The 13,019-nt window shown below is 39.6% G+C and overlaps 1 protein-coding gene across 1 annotated transcript in view; it reads right to left on the reverse strand.

Annotated features, from left to right (window-relative positions):
* Positions 1 to 772: 772 nt before the first annotated feature.
* Positions 773 to 13,019, reverse strand: part of LOC306870127 (voltage-dependent N-type calcium channel subunit alpha-1B-like) — a gene marked incomplete at both ends in the record, with an annotated part of 115,696 nt that continues 103,449 nt past the window's right edge. Inside the window, 10 exons of the mRNA XM_079417208.1 lie at positions 773 to 1,303; positions 3,002 to 3,204; positions 3,925 to 4,135; positions 4,793 to 4,831; positions 7,790 to 7,900; positions 7,989 to 8,115; positions 8,222 to 8,361; positions 8,630 to 8,757; positions 8,987 to 9,094; positions 11,044 to 11,149. Coding sequence (XP_079273334.1) covers positions 773 to 1,303; positions 3,002 to 3,204; positions 3,925 to 4,135; positions 4,793 to 4,831; positions 7,790 to 7,900; positions 7,989 to 8,115; positions 8,222 to 8,361; positions 8,630 to 8,757; positions 8,987 to 9,094; positions 11,044 to 11,149 — 1,704 coding nt within the window. The remainder of the gene's footprint in view (positions 1,304 to 3,001; positions 3,205 to 3,924; positions 4,136 to 4,792; positions 4,832 to 7,789; positions 7,901 to 7,988; positions 8,116 to 8,221; positions 8,362 to 8,629; positions 8,758 to 8,986; positions 9,095 to 11,043; positions 11,150 to 13,019) is intronic.

The raw sequence follows: 13,019 nt of genomic DNA on the forward strand, positions 1-13,019 counted from the left end.
ATGGTGAAGCCATAAGCAATTTACGTAAAACCGTTCGTCTTTACAATACAAAAAAGCACATAATGAATAGATAAAATATCTACAATTTGATATGAAACAAAGTATGGTTGTCAAAGGTTTTGCACACAGTGACGTGCGAGGAATGGTCATCAGCAGCATAATGAACAATCGCAACAATGTGAAATAACGTGGAATTCTCTTAGATGGAGATAGGGGGCACTGCTATTGTGCGTTTCGCCGAATAAAACAATGTTTCTTGCATTTCCAGCCACTTCTGTAAACTTTCGCTGCATAAAAGGTACGACTATAATGCCAAGATAACATTTTCATGGGAATATTTGCATTTAGGGTGCGTCTCAGAGGCTGGCTTTGAGGGAAACTGGCCAGACGCCCGTTGTGGTCTACACTTGAAGCAGTGGGTCACTCTTTTCCCAGGTTACACAAGCACAATTTGGCATCTTTTTGTCCTTAAAAAGGCAAAGATTAAGAAAAAGCCCATCTGTTTTCACATAGACTGTCAATCCTAAGCGTTTTTAACTAGACAACACCCACCAAATCATTTAGCCTGACTCAAATGTGTCAAAGTCAGGGGGGTTTGAGCCTTTTTATCCCACATCTGCTGCTTACATGTATGTTTTATCCTTTGGACATTGAAAAACAAACACATGTATTACTGCATTTAACACCACCCGCAAAATAAGAGATGATAAAACTCATCATGATTCGAAAACAAAAACATCATCTGCACGTGTGTGTGTAAATTAAAGCCATGCTAGCACCAGTCGTCCACCTCTGCCTCTGGGTAGTACTGCCGTGCCCGTCCTCTGCTGGCCCCGGGGCCCGTGATGAAGTGGTATCCGTTGGGAACCCCGCGGAACTGTTGCTGTGGAGGTGGGGGAATCGCCACGATTGGCATCCCTACAGTCCAGGCAGAAGGGCCCGTCTGAGGGCTCAGATCCTCTTGGAAGACGGCGTAGGCTTCGGGCTGGAGGCCGGCAGGGTGGTCCAGGGGCCCCAAGAAGGGTTCTGAATTAATGCGACTGACGGGGGTCGGCGAGCTGGAGATGGAGCCGCTGTGTAAGAGGGCGTTGTGCTCGGACAGACCGCGGCTCAGCCTGCCGGGACTCGGGGGAAGCAAGCCGGCCTGTGTGCCCAGAAATTGCACAGGGGAGGAGTTGGCAGTCCTGTAGGCCACGGAGGGACGAGGAGTAAGGGGGGTCTGGGGCAGCTGTCTGCGCCCACGGCTTGGAGTGCTTGCCCCTGAGGTCAACAACACCGGGCTCCCCTTAGCCCACCCACTGCCCTAGATGAAAATTAAACAAGCAAATCAAAACAATAAAACGATGAGGGGGAAATGCCCAAAAGGTTAGACAGGGACCAGGGGCCAAAGGAAGGAAGGAAGGAAAGGACGAGTAACATGTTGGACGAGACAGTGGAATAAGATGGACGATGAATAGGACAAAAACAAAAGACAAAAAGAAAGGAGAGAGTGAAGATGACAGTGAAGACAAAGAAAGAAAAGACGGACAAATGCACAGAGAAATGGTGTGGAAGAAGAGTGGAAAGAGAAGTGAAAGCCTATGAGTGGTTGCACTACAACCGTACAGAAGAGAGACTTTTTTCATTTATGATGTTTATAATCACAAAATGTAAAACATTTTAGAAGAAAAAAAAAACTATAACATCTCAATATCTTCATGGCTTGAGTAGGAATGGTTAGCACCTTACTACATTTCTGTGTGATTTGTGCCCTGAGAGCTTTAAAATCCAACAGCAGCCTGTGCAGAATATTCTGTACTATACACATTCTGTGCTTAAACTTGCAAAACTGACTTTAAACAGCTGAAATCCCTAAAACACAACTAATATGATTCTAAACATTAATTTCAGACAAATTTGTCATCATTAGACAAGGAAAACAATGCAACATTGTTTTTTGTTCCCTATTAAAAAGGTATAAAAGCTAACTAACCTACTGTAAGATTACCTTTAAATGACAGACTAGCACTTTTATCAGTCCAATACTCACTATCCACCTTGTTTTTAATATAAGAGTGGATGTGGCTATGTTTTTTTTACCACTTCCAGTTATTTTAGTTGCATAAAAACAGTCTGTTATGCTATTATGCTGCCTGACATTGCAAATTGGCATTTTTAAAAAAGTGGCTAATGAATCAGACGTCTCGCACATTCACAGGAAATAGCTTACTTCTGTGTTAAAAAATAAAGTGGATAACTTATTTCTAGGTTTTAAACTAGGCCCTCGGTTTGTAAAAACAATAAACACTTTTACATTAATGCGATTACAGTGGAAACTCATGAGAAACGTTAATAATATATAAAATATACTATATTATTACATTAATATAATTAGTTGTTATCATATTATTAGAAATATGACGGAAAGACTTAGATATCTTAGAACTGATAGAGTCCATTAAGTTTCAAAGAAATTATCCAGTAATTGACAAGATCTTCTAGTTTTTGGGAAATTTTCTAGTTTTTGTAGAACTTTGCTTTAGTCCTTGGCAAAAGGTTAAGCCACCTCCCTTTCTAGTATCCTTTCATGCATCTTGTGAAGAATACCAGGTGTATGGTAATGACAGAAGTTAAAAGATTCATCATGTTAGTCTCTTGTTAAGGTACAATATTTAAGTCTTAAAAATGTGTTAAATTATGTGAATTTTAAAAGTCCCATTAGTTTTCATTTTAAGTGTATTGCTTTTTATATTGAGGGACACAGATGCCACAGACAATAGAGCATAACCTGTGTTTAACTCAGAACATAATTACTGTTTAATACATTTTGGCACTTTCCACAGATTTTTACCTTCATAACTATTTAATTTTTATCTTGCCTCAAATCCCTAACATGTTCTTCATTAGATCAAACTCAAAAGATCCATTTATTCATTCCCTGATCCTTATCCAGTCTCTAACCGCTGACCTAGCCTTTCACTTTAACACATGTCCCTGTCCTGTCTTGACAACCCCATCCCACCTGCTTGTTGAGACTGGCCTCCTGGGCCTCACTGGGTGAGGTGGCACAGCTTGCCACGGCAGACTTGCTGGGACAGTGTTCCCGACTGCCGTAGCGATCACATGAGTAATACCGCTGCTTCTCTGCCGAAGACGAATGATGCTTCCTCTCATGGGAACGACCTCGGTCATGCGGCCTCTCCTCTACAGCGTCAGCTGCTGTGCCTGAGAACAAACCAAAAACATGAGGGAAAGACAGACAAACCATTAAAACATGCACTGCAACAAAAGTCTTCTTAATCAGAAAACAAGAAGCAAATGTCTTGTAGTATGGAAAGCACAATACAATGCAATACCTGCTCATATTTTCTTTAAAAAACTTCCATATTAACAAAATTTCTATTTTAAATTCAAGTATAATTATCTGTGCCGAACTTAAGAAAAGGTCAGGATTTTTTGACCCCTTCCTGCTTTTTTTTTCTTCTTTTAAAAAAATTAAAGGAAAAATAAAACAAAACAACAGGATTTCTTGAGCTATTGAACCCTGCTGTGGCAGATCCATCTCTCCCAGTCTCCCTCTCCTGTGGATTTTCACATTCTTCAACAGGCTCCAGTCAAAAACCTGACTGCCTGAATTCTTCTTCCCTGTTCTCAATTGGCCTGCTGAGAGGTAACCATAAATTATCAGGTCATGGGTCTGCATATCTGTCAGTCCCTTTTATCTGGCTAATAGAGGCCAGCTGCGGCCGGACGCTCTCACACCAGACCCTGCTTCTGCACTTCACTGAACCTCAACACAACCCAATCCCGTCTGGGTTTAGGATCAGTTCAACCAATGCAACTAAAAATCTCCAGAGAGATCCGCGTATAAAACATTGTGCTTCTTCACTTCATGCAGCTAGTTTTGAGCTGTATTTAACAGGGATCTTATGAAAGTGTAAAGACCTGTAGCTTTGTGTTGTCCAGTGGGCGACCTGTCCAGAGATCTCTGTTTCTTGTCTCTGTCCCTACGATGATGGCATCGGTGATGATGGTGATGGTGGTGGTGTCGTTCTTGAACAGGTTTCGCCAAAGTGTAGTCATTCAGATTCACCTCCTGAAGGCGCTGTGGTGCAAAAGTGGATGCTGAGCGTCTCATGGGGGAATCAGGAATGGTCTGAGAAAGAAAACAAGGTGGTGGTTACATAAAGTCAGATGAATGCTTTTGGACATTGTTATCTTGGAATATTACAAGGAATGCTGTACTGAAATTGCCTATAATAACATTGTCTTGTATACTAAACCTCCATTTTATCTCAGATGCATCAATACAGGGATGAAATCCAGACCGCAGTAAATATCTAAGGGATCTTTATGATATCAAAGTATCAGAGGCAATGTAACATCTGTAGCATCTGAGCTAATCCCATTTGAGGAAACACTCATTTTGGGCTTAGACCCTCAATTTATGCTCCCATCCACAGGTGCATTTTAATGGTGTGCCTCTGAATCTGTCTGAAATCATCAAAGGTCACTGGCTCTAGAGTCGCTGTACTAGACTTCCTTTGATTTCATGTTTTGCAGTACAACAGGCTGCTAATCCTCAGATTCTTACTGACACTGAGGACAAACAGACTTGGGACTTACTGTAACCAATAAGAAATTTCAGCACAATGGTTCTCATCATTGTTGACTCCAATGTTTTGTATTATTTCAAACATTTTAAATCATTTTGAGACCCCCTTAGAAATGTGCTGATGCCCCACTGATGGAGATCCTTATGTCAAGCCAAGAATATATTCTTAAAAAACTGAATACAAAAAGTTGATCTTACTTCCAGTAAAGTCCCAGGAGAATGACGGGAATGACTCCTCTGATGAAGCGTGTCAGAGGACAACATAGAAGTGAAGGACAGGGTGAGGGCAGGAGAGAAGGTAATAATAGTTTTTAATGAAAACATACTTGAAAGAAAACACATTAAAAGTCACTGTGCATGATAGACAGTATTTTTTTTTCAATTTCATATAGAAATTACATGTGGTACAGAAATCACATACTTCACCTGTAACATTTCACACGTATATATAAAAAAGACAACGGTAAATGATAGTTGTGAATGCTCAAAAATAAGGTGTATTTTTTTCATTAACTTATTTTTTTGTCGTCTATTGCTGTGAATAAACTTAGCATAGTGGTACTCTCGTGAACGTGCGTCAAAGACTGAAATGGAAGAGAGGAAATTGTTGAATAAAGTCGTTTTTGTTTTTCTTCGAGCACAAGAAGTATTCTTGTAGCTTCATAAAATTGATTGAACAACTGATGTCACATGGACTATTTCAACAATGTCCTTACTACCTTTCTGGGCCTTGCATGTGTCAGTTGCATTGCTGTCCTTGCTGGGTCAGAAAGCTCTCAGATTTCATCAAAAATAACTTAATTTGTGTTCAAAAGATGAACAAAGGTCTTACGGGTTTGGAACGACATGAGGGTGAATAATTAACAGAACTTTCATTTTTGGGTGAACTATCCCTTTAAGCTTCCCTCTGGGAATCTAAATCCTTGTTTATCATCCATCCTCCTTCTATCCATCCATGACAGACACAAGTCATTCCTTAAGGCACACTTGTCAATCATAATGTCTTTGCAGTTCTTCCCCATATCATAGTTTTGCAGAGTTTCTGGGTTGTGGTCTGCATTTGAGGCTGAATCTGCATTTGAGGCTGAAATTTGGCTCTATTTTCATCCATCAAGCAGAAGGACTGGAGATGGCCAGGTGCCAATGGTGAAGCCCCCCCCCCCCCCCCCCCGCCCCGCCCCGCCCGCAGAAATCAGAGGAATTTGGACATATTAGCAGGTGCAAAAACTTTACATTCAGCATCTAATGTCTCTTATCGGTTAGTCCAGCACTTTAAAGAGCTTTGGTTTTGGATGGGAATCAAATTTGGGAGTGAAATAGAGGCACTCAGTGAGCCTCAGCAGCCCATTAGCACTAGAGAGGTATGGGATAGGTGTGATTTGATAGGATGAATATCCTGATGAGTCTTAATGGACGGAATGTCTTTTGCAGAGTCCAAATGGAATGTGAATTTCATAGTGAGATCATTTTAGATTTATTTTTCCAATGTCTCGGTTGTTCTCACATACTATAACATTAAGCAAACTAAAAGCTTAGATCCCAAAACAACACAATCCATTAGTGAAACGCATTAGCCTTTTAGCCGGTTCTGTGCAAATTACATTGAAAATAAAAACAGAAGAATGCCATTCAGTATTTAAACCAATATGGATTTTTAAATCCATCTCAAAGCAACCATAAAGTAATCTAAGCCTTTTTTCTTGAGTCTACTTATTCAGATTGTGAGCTTCATTTCACTTCCTCTTAGCCCACACAAGCTGAAAACTAATCCAGGGTGCAGATCTGGCAACCTACCAAAGACTAATTGTTTTATGTTTTACTTCCCCTGTGCCCCGAAATAAGACAAACGTCCTATTTTCATTAAACTTGGCATGCAAAAACAATGCAACAATACATAAACATGTGCAATGTTCTCTTCACATATTCACCCTATTTTTTATGTAATAGTGTGTGTGGCCATTTGTAACTTGAATGTGCGCCGAATAACTGCCTTAATTCAACAAGGTGTTGGAAACATTCCTCATAGATTTTGGTCCATACATGATAGCATCACGCAGTTGCTGCAGATTTGTCGGCTGCGCATCCATGATGCGAATCTCCCATTCCACCACATCCCAAAGGTGCTCTATTGGATTGAGATCTGGTGACTGTGGAGGCCATTTGAGAAAAGTGAACTCATTTTCATGTTCAAGAAACCAGTCGGAGATGATTTGAGCTTTGTGACATGGTGCATTATCCTGCTGGAAGTAGCCATCAGAAGATGGCTACACTGTAGTCATAAAGGGATGGACATGATCAGCAACAATACTCAGGTAGGCTGTGCCGTATAAACAATGCTCAATTGGTAATAAGGGGCCCAAAGTGTGCCAAGAAATTATCCCCCACACCATTACACCACCACCACCAGCCTGAACCGTTGAGACAAGGCAGGATGGATCCATGCTTTCATGTTCTTTACGCCAAATTCTGACCCTACCATCTGAATGTCGCAGCAGAAATCGAGACTCATCAGACCAGGCAACGTTTTTCCAATCTTCTATTGTCCAATTTTGGTGAGCCTGTGCGAATTGTAGCCTCCATTTCCTGTTCTTAGCTGACAGGAGCGGCACCCAGTGTGGTCTTCTGCTGCTGTAGCCCATCTGCTTCAGGGTTCGATGTGTTGTGCATTCAGAGATGGTATTCTGAATACCTTGGTTGTAACGAGTTGTTATTTGAGTTACTGTTACCTTTCTATCATCTCTAACCAGTCTGCCCATTCTCCTCTGACATCAACAAGGCATTTTCGTTCACACAACAGCTGTTCACTGGATATTTTCTCTTTTGCAGACCATTCTCTGTTTAACCCTAGAGATGGTTGTGGGTGAAAATCCCAGTAGATCAGCAGTTTTTGAAATACACAGACCAGCCCGTCTTGCACCAACAACCATTCCACGTTAAAAGTCACTTAAATTCCCCTTTCTTCCCCATTCTGATGCTCGGTTTGAACTTCAGCAAGTCGTCTTCACCACATCTAGATGCCTAAATGCATTGAGTTGCTGCCATGTGATTGGCTGATTAACAATTTGTGTTACCAAGCAATTGATCAGGTGTACCTAATAAAGTGGCCGGTGAGTGTATATTTATATATATAAAAATATATGTGTGTGTAGAATTCAGACAAAGTTTTTAGTGCAAAACATTGATTCAAAATAATACCTGCATCTCTGCATTAAGTTTTGGCATGGATACTGCACGTCCTTGGCCATCAAGGCCGCCTGAGGTCACTGTGTTGGCACTGTTCTCCATCTTCCTCATTTCTACTGACTCCTATTAAGTACACACAATAGAGATTAAATACACATTAAAGAAAAACCCTGCATGTGTCAGAGAGAGTCAGTGTTTTTATTTACAGCACCTGGGCAGTGTTTGCATTTGAGGCATCCTCTGATTGACCTCTGGACATTGGCCGTCGTTTAGATCGTGGGACCTCCTTGGACTTCTCTGAGGCCCAGGATGAAGATCCTTTTATTGTGTTTTCAAGACTGGGCATGAAATTTGACAACGTATTAGAGTAGTTACACTTGTCATGGCAAAGAGATTAATTCAATTGTGCACTGAATATGAATGCAGCAAGGATTCTGTGCTCACTGTGTGCGTCCGTTGTTTAGCGTGGTGGAGCTGGGTCTGGTCGGAGCTTGAAACTCTGAGGCCGAATCTACACTGTTCACAGCCTGATCTTGCATGTGGGTTAGAGGGAGAATAGGCTCTAAAAGAGCACTGACTTTATTCTTGAAACAGAGAGAATCAAAACACATATTCACTTTCAGTTGGAAGATTACAATCTTTATGTTTTACGATCTTAAAAAAAATATCTAAAGGCTTACATTTGAAATTAGTGTAGGCAAATTTATCTAATTTTATTTTATTACATATTATAACATACATTTTCATTGCACATCTATTTGTTATTTTACAGTTTGATGACTTTGATATTATTTTAAAAATGTGCAAAATAGTACAAAAATTTGACTAGTAGTGTAAGTGTATATGTATCACCTGAGATCCAGATCCTGCCTGTTCTCTCTGCTGCTGTTGCTGCATCTGAAGTCTTTTGGCTCTGTTTTGCTTGTAATAGTCAAAAATCATAAGAGCCGCATATACTTTCCCCACTGTAAGCTCATTGGCTGAAAAGAGACAAATGCACCTTAGTTATTTGTTGTTTGGACGTTCCACTGGTGACCACTAGATGTCGCTATGTATTGTGTTTGGAGATGTGAAATTACTTGGGTTCTGTTTAGATAATTCATAAACATGAGGCTGTACTTAGCGTTAGTCTTGTAATATGTGGATGCAAGTATTTCTGTAGCAAAAGTAAGAAAGGATCTCCTGGGTGATGATTCATAATGTGTTTACGTTTGTGTGGAGTGACCAGCAGGTCCATAGTCTTCTGAGACAGGTTTGGCCAGACTGTAGCGAGCTCCTTCTTCAGTTCAGCGTCTGACAGACGTTGGGCCACCATCCCTGTGGAGATATTCATGAACACAGAGGAAAGAAGTTATATATACACAATTCCTTTTAGTCTAATTGTTTTGCTGTTTCATAAATATTTTTTATCTCTGAAGCTGATTGGCTGGTTCTTGTCACATGACCCACGGTGCACTTGCTGGTTCTGAAAAGTTTAGATGTTTCTAATGTAATTTTCTATCTGTTAGATTGTGTTTTATTAACGACTACACCTACCCCAGCCCTAAACTTACTCTTTGCAATAATGAAATAATAATTATTGTTGTACAGTGTGAAAACGTAAGCCTTGACTCATCTGAACGCCTTTGACTGGCCATTGCATTAATAAAATCAATGTTGTAACACTCACCGCTGTTAAAAAAAAGAAGAAAAAAAGTTTTTTTGTTGGCCCTAACATGCACAGTTAATTATTCATTTATTTATCACAAGTAATCATCATTGCAAAAAAAAAAAAAAAAAAAAAACTCCAGTTATCACACATTGCAGAATTTCCTCATTTCGTGCAGGACTATTATTACTATGGCAAAATCAATGCAAATCAGTGGATATGTCTATGTTATACACAATTATTATTATAAAGCAGTATAATATATTATATATAATATTGTATAACAATACTGTTACACTATAATAAAAAGACTGAAAATGTGAAGTTGCACTTCAGCTTGTGTGAAATTGCTACACACAGCAAAAGATCCAGAGTGAAATTAACTCTCCTGGGAGTACATTGTGATTTTCATCTTTGGTGATTCTGCTCGTTAACATCAGGTGTCTTAAATAATGGTCAATCACCACTCAATGAATCTCTTAATTACCTCATTAACTTTAACTCTGCTTCAGTGTTAACTTAACACTTTTATTTTAACACTTTCACACTCTTGAGTGTGGTCTCACATGTACTCCCAGGAGAGTTAATTTCACCCTGGATTTTTTGCTGTGTACCTAAAGTAAATAAAATGTAAATAAAGTAAATAAAAATAATTTGATCCTACAGCTCCAAACTTGGTCCTAGAGGGCCGGTGTCCTGCAGAGTTTAGCTCCAACCCTTATTAAATACACTTGAACCAGCGAATCAAGCTCTTACTAGACACACTAGAAACTTCCAGATAGGTGTGTTAAGCCAGTTGGAGCTAAAGTCTGCAGGGCATTGGTCCTCCAAGATCTAGTTTAAAGACCCCTGTCCTACAGAGTTGTTACTTTGCACATGCTTTTTGATCATTACAAATAATAATGCAAAATTATTTTCTTAGAATAGAAGATATGCTGTCTCTCGCATCACATACATTATCAATAATTGAGTATGTGGTCTTGAAGAGGATCCTTTTTTTTTCTCTCATTTGGACTCGGTCTTGACTTGGACTAGAAATTTTTCGACTTGGACTTGAGCCTCTTTGGACTCGACTAGTCCTGGTCTTGGACTTGTCTTGGACCTGACAAAGCTGGACTTGACTCCAGCTCTAATAATTATAAGTTTAATTTAGATCAATGCAAGGTAAACACTTTTTGATTAGGAGTTGGAAGAATTTAGTGAAGCTAGAAAAACTATTTAATCTCCTGTTATCAAAATAATAATAATAACAATATAAAATTACTAATCCATTACTTAAGTTCAGTGAATTTAGATCAATACATCGCAAGGCGAAACTGAAAATAAAGCTAGAAAAACCCATCCAGTGCCAAACACTCAGAGAGATACAACAGATGCTACACACACCATCCCACACACACTGCTCTGAAGAGTAGAAATGGCACTAGCAGCAGCAACAGAACAGATCACACTGAATAAGTGAGTAAATCTCTCCGCTACGCACTAATCACATTTGAAATTATTTGGAAAAGAGAGAGGTGGATTTTAAAAAGAGAGGGAAAGTGGAACAATTATCTAAATGCTAATCTATACTATAACTACACAATCATTTAGACAATGAAAAGGGCACCAGACTGACCTGAAGCCAGTTTGATCTCCAGGGCTGTGCGGATCAGAGCCATCAGGGTGGAGGTGAAGTGTACACTGTTGTCATCTGCAATGGGCATGTTCATTTTCACCAGTCGCTGGGAGGGGGAAGGGGGGGGGGGGGGTGTTAGTAGGGTAAAAACACTTCTCAAAATCAGCCTCACACAGAACAACCCAAAAACTCAAACAAAACAGTTTGTGTGCATCTGAGATTAGACATACTTATTTCATATCCTTCTATCGATTCAATTCATGCATTCTAGAAATCAAGCAATACATACACTGCATCAGTTTGGTAATTCAAATAGGTAGCATCCTGTTCTAATCTTAGCGTTTCAAGCACACAAACAGTTTTATTCACATAGAGAATAGGAACGTACAGAATCGAACATTCACATTCACATTCACTGCTATAGGCTACAATCCACAACCAAAGTGCACTGGTGACAAACCGACACCGATTTGAGAGTGGAGAAAAGCATGTACACATAACCATGAAGGGCTTCAGAGAACATGGGAGCTCGACTCTGAGTGTTACTAATCAATACAATTGCAGCAAATAGCTGCATTTAAATTTAAAAGTTTCAAATGGTGACCAGATGTGGCTTTTTAGGGCTGAAACAATGTTTAACACACTGGCAACTTTCAACTGAATCATTCTGACGACAGCTTTGTAAAAATAGTAAAAATCATGTCTAAAATGTCAATTGTGTAATAGTCTCAAAAATTACACCCTTTACATTTAAAGGTGCACTCAATTTTTTTTTTTTGCTTGTATTGTACCAGAAAATGTAGCTGTTTTGTACTTACTTAACATTTGATCCCCTATTGAGCTGTTCACCGACAGATTTGTTAATTGTTTTCATCCTATTTCCTCTGTACAGCTGGCATATTGTTTTTAAGGTTAAATCGTCCAGCTGAGTCTGATGTCAGCCCAGCTCATCTTTTTAAGGAAGTGTTTGCAACCTTAAGTCCGGCCGTAACAGCCATCATTAATAATTCTTTAGCAAATGGAGTTGTACCAGCTAAACATGCTATGGTTCACCCTCTGCTTAAGAAACCTCATCTTGATCCATCTATCCTCAGTAATTTCAGACCTATTTTCAAATTGCCTTTTATCTCAAACCTATTAGAGAGAGTTGTTTACAGTCAGTTGGATTCCTACATCAGTATGTCCAATGATTTGGATACTTGCCAGTCGGGTTTTACATCATTGCACAGCACGTAAACTGCATTGTTGAAGGTTAGCAATGACCTTTTGCAAGTTCTCAGTACTGGTCCATATGCGGTACTCGTTTTGTTGGATTTAAGTGCGGCATTCGATACAACTGATCATAGTATTCTGTTATATCGGTTGGAAAAGTTGGTGGGTATTCAGGGTGTCGCTCTGCAGTGGTTGGCCTCTTATCTCAAAGACAGAACCTTCTCAGTGAGCATTGGGAAGTTTTGTTCTTCGTCGGCTCCTTTGTCATGTGGTGTGCCCCAAGGGACCATTTTAGGCCCTCTTCTCTTTTCACTTTACATGCTTCCCTTGGGTGCCATTTTTAAGAAATATAAGATCTCCTACCACTGCTATGCTGACGATACACAGTTCTATCTTCCAGCAAAAACTGACAGCAGCGACTCTTTGAATGTACTTTACGACTGCTTTGAGGAGATAAAAAGTAGATGGCTAATAATATTCTACAATTAAATGAAAGAAAAAGCGAAATTCTGATTTTAGGCCACTCTAGGACTTCATCTGTTTTTTAATTTAGGGTCTCTCTCTGCCAGTGTTCAACCCTATGTAAGAAATCTTGGGGTTATATTTTATTCGTTACTCAACTTTGAGAAAAAAATTAGCACAGTTGTAAAGGGCAGCTTCTTCCATCTGAGAGCAATTTCTAAGATGAAACAGTTGTTGCCCCACAAAGATTTGGAGACTATAATCCATGCTTTCATAACATCACGCCTGGATTACTGTAATTC

Source organism: Barbus barbus (assembly GCF_936440315.1).
Source record: "Barbus barbus genome assembly, chromosome: 5".
Taxonomy (NCBI): Eukaryota; Metazoa; Chordata; class Actinopteri; order Cypriniformes; family Cyprinidae; genus Barbus; species Barbus barbus.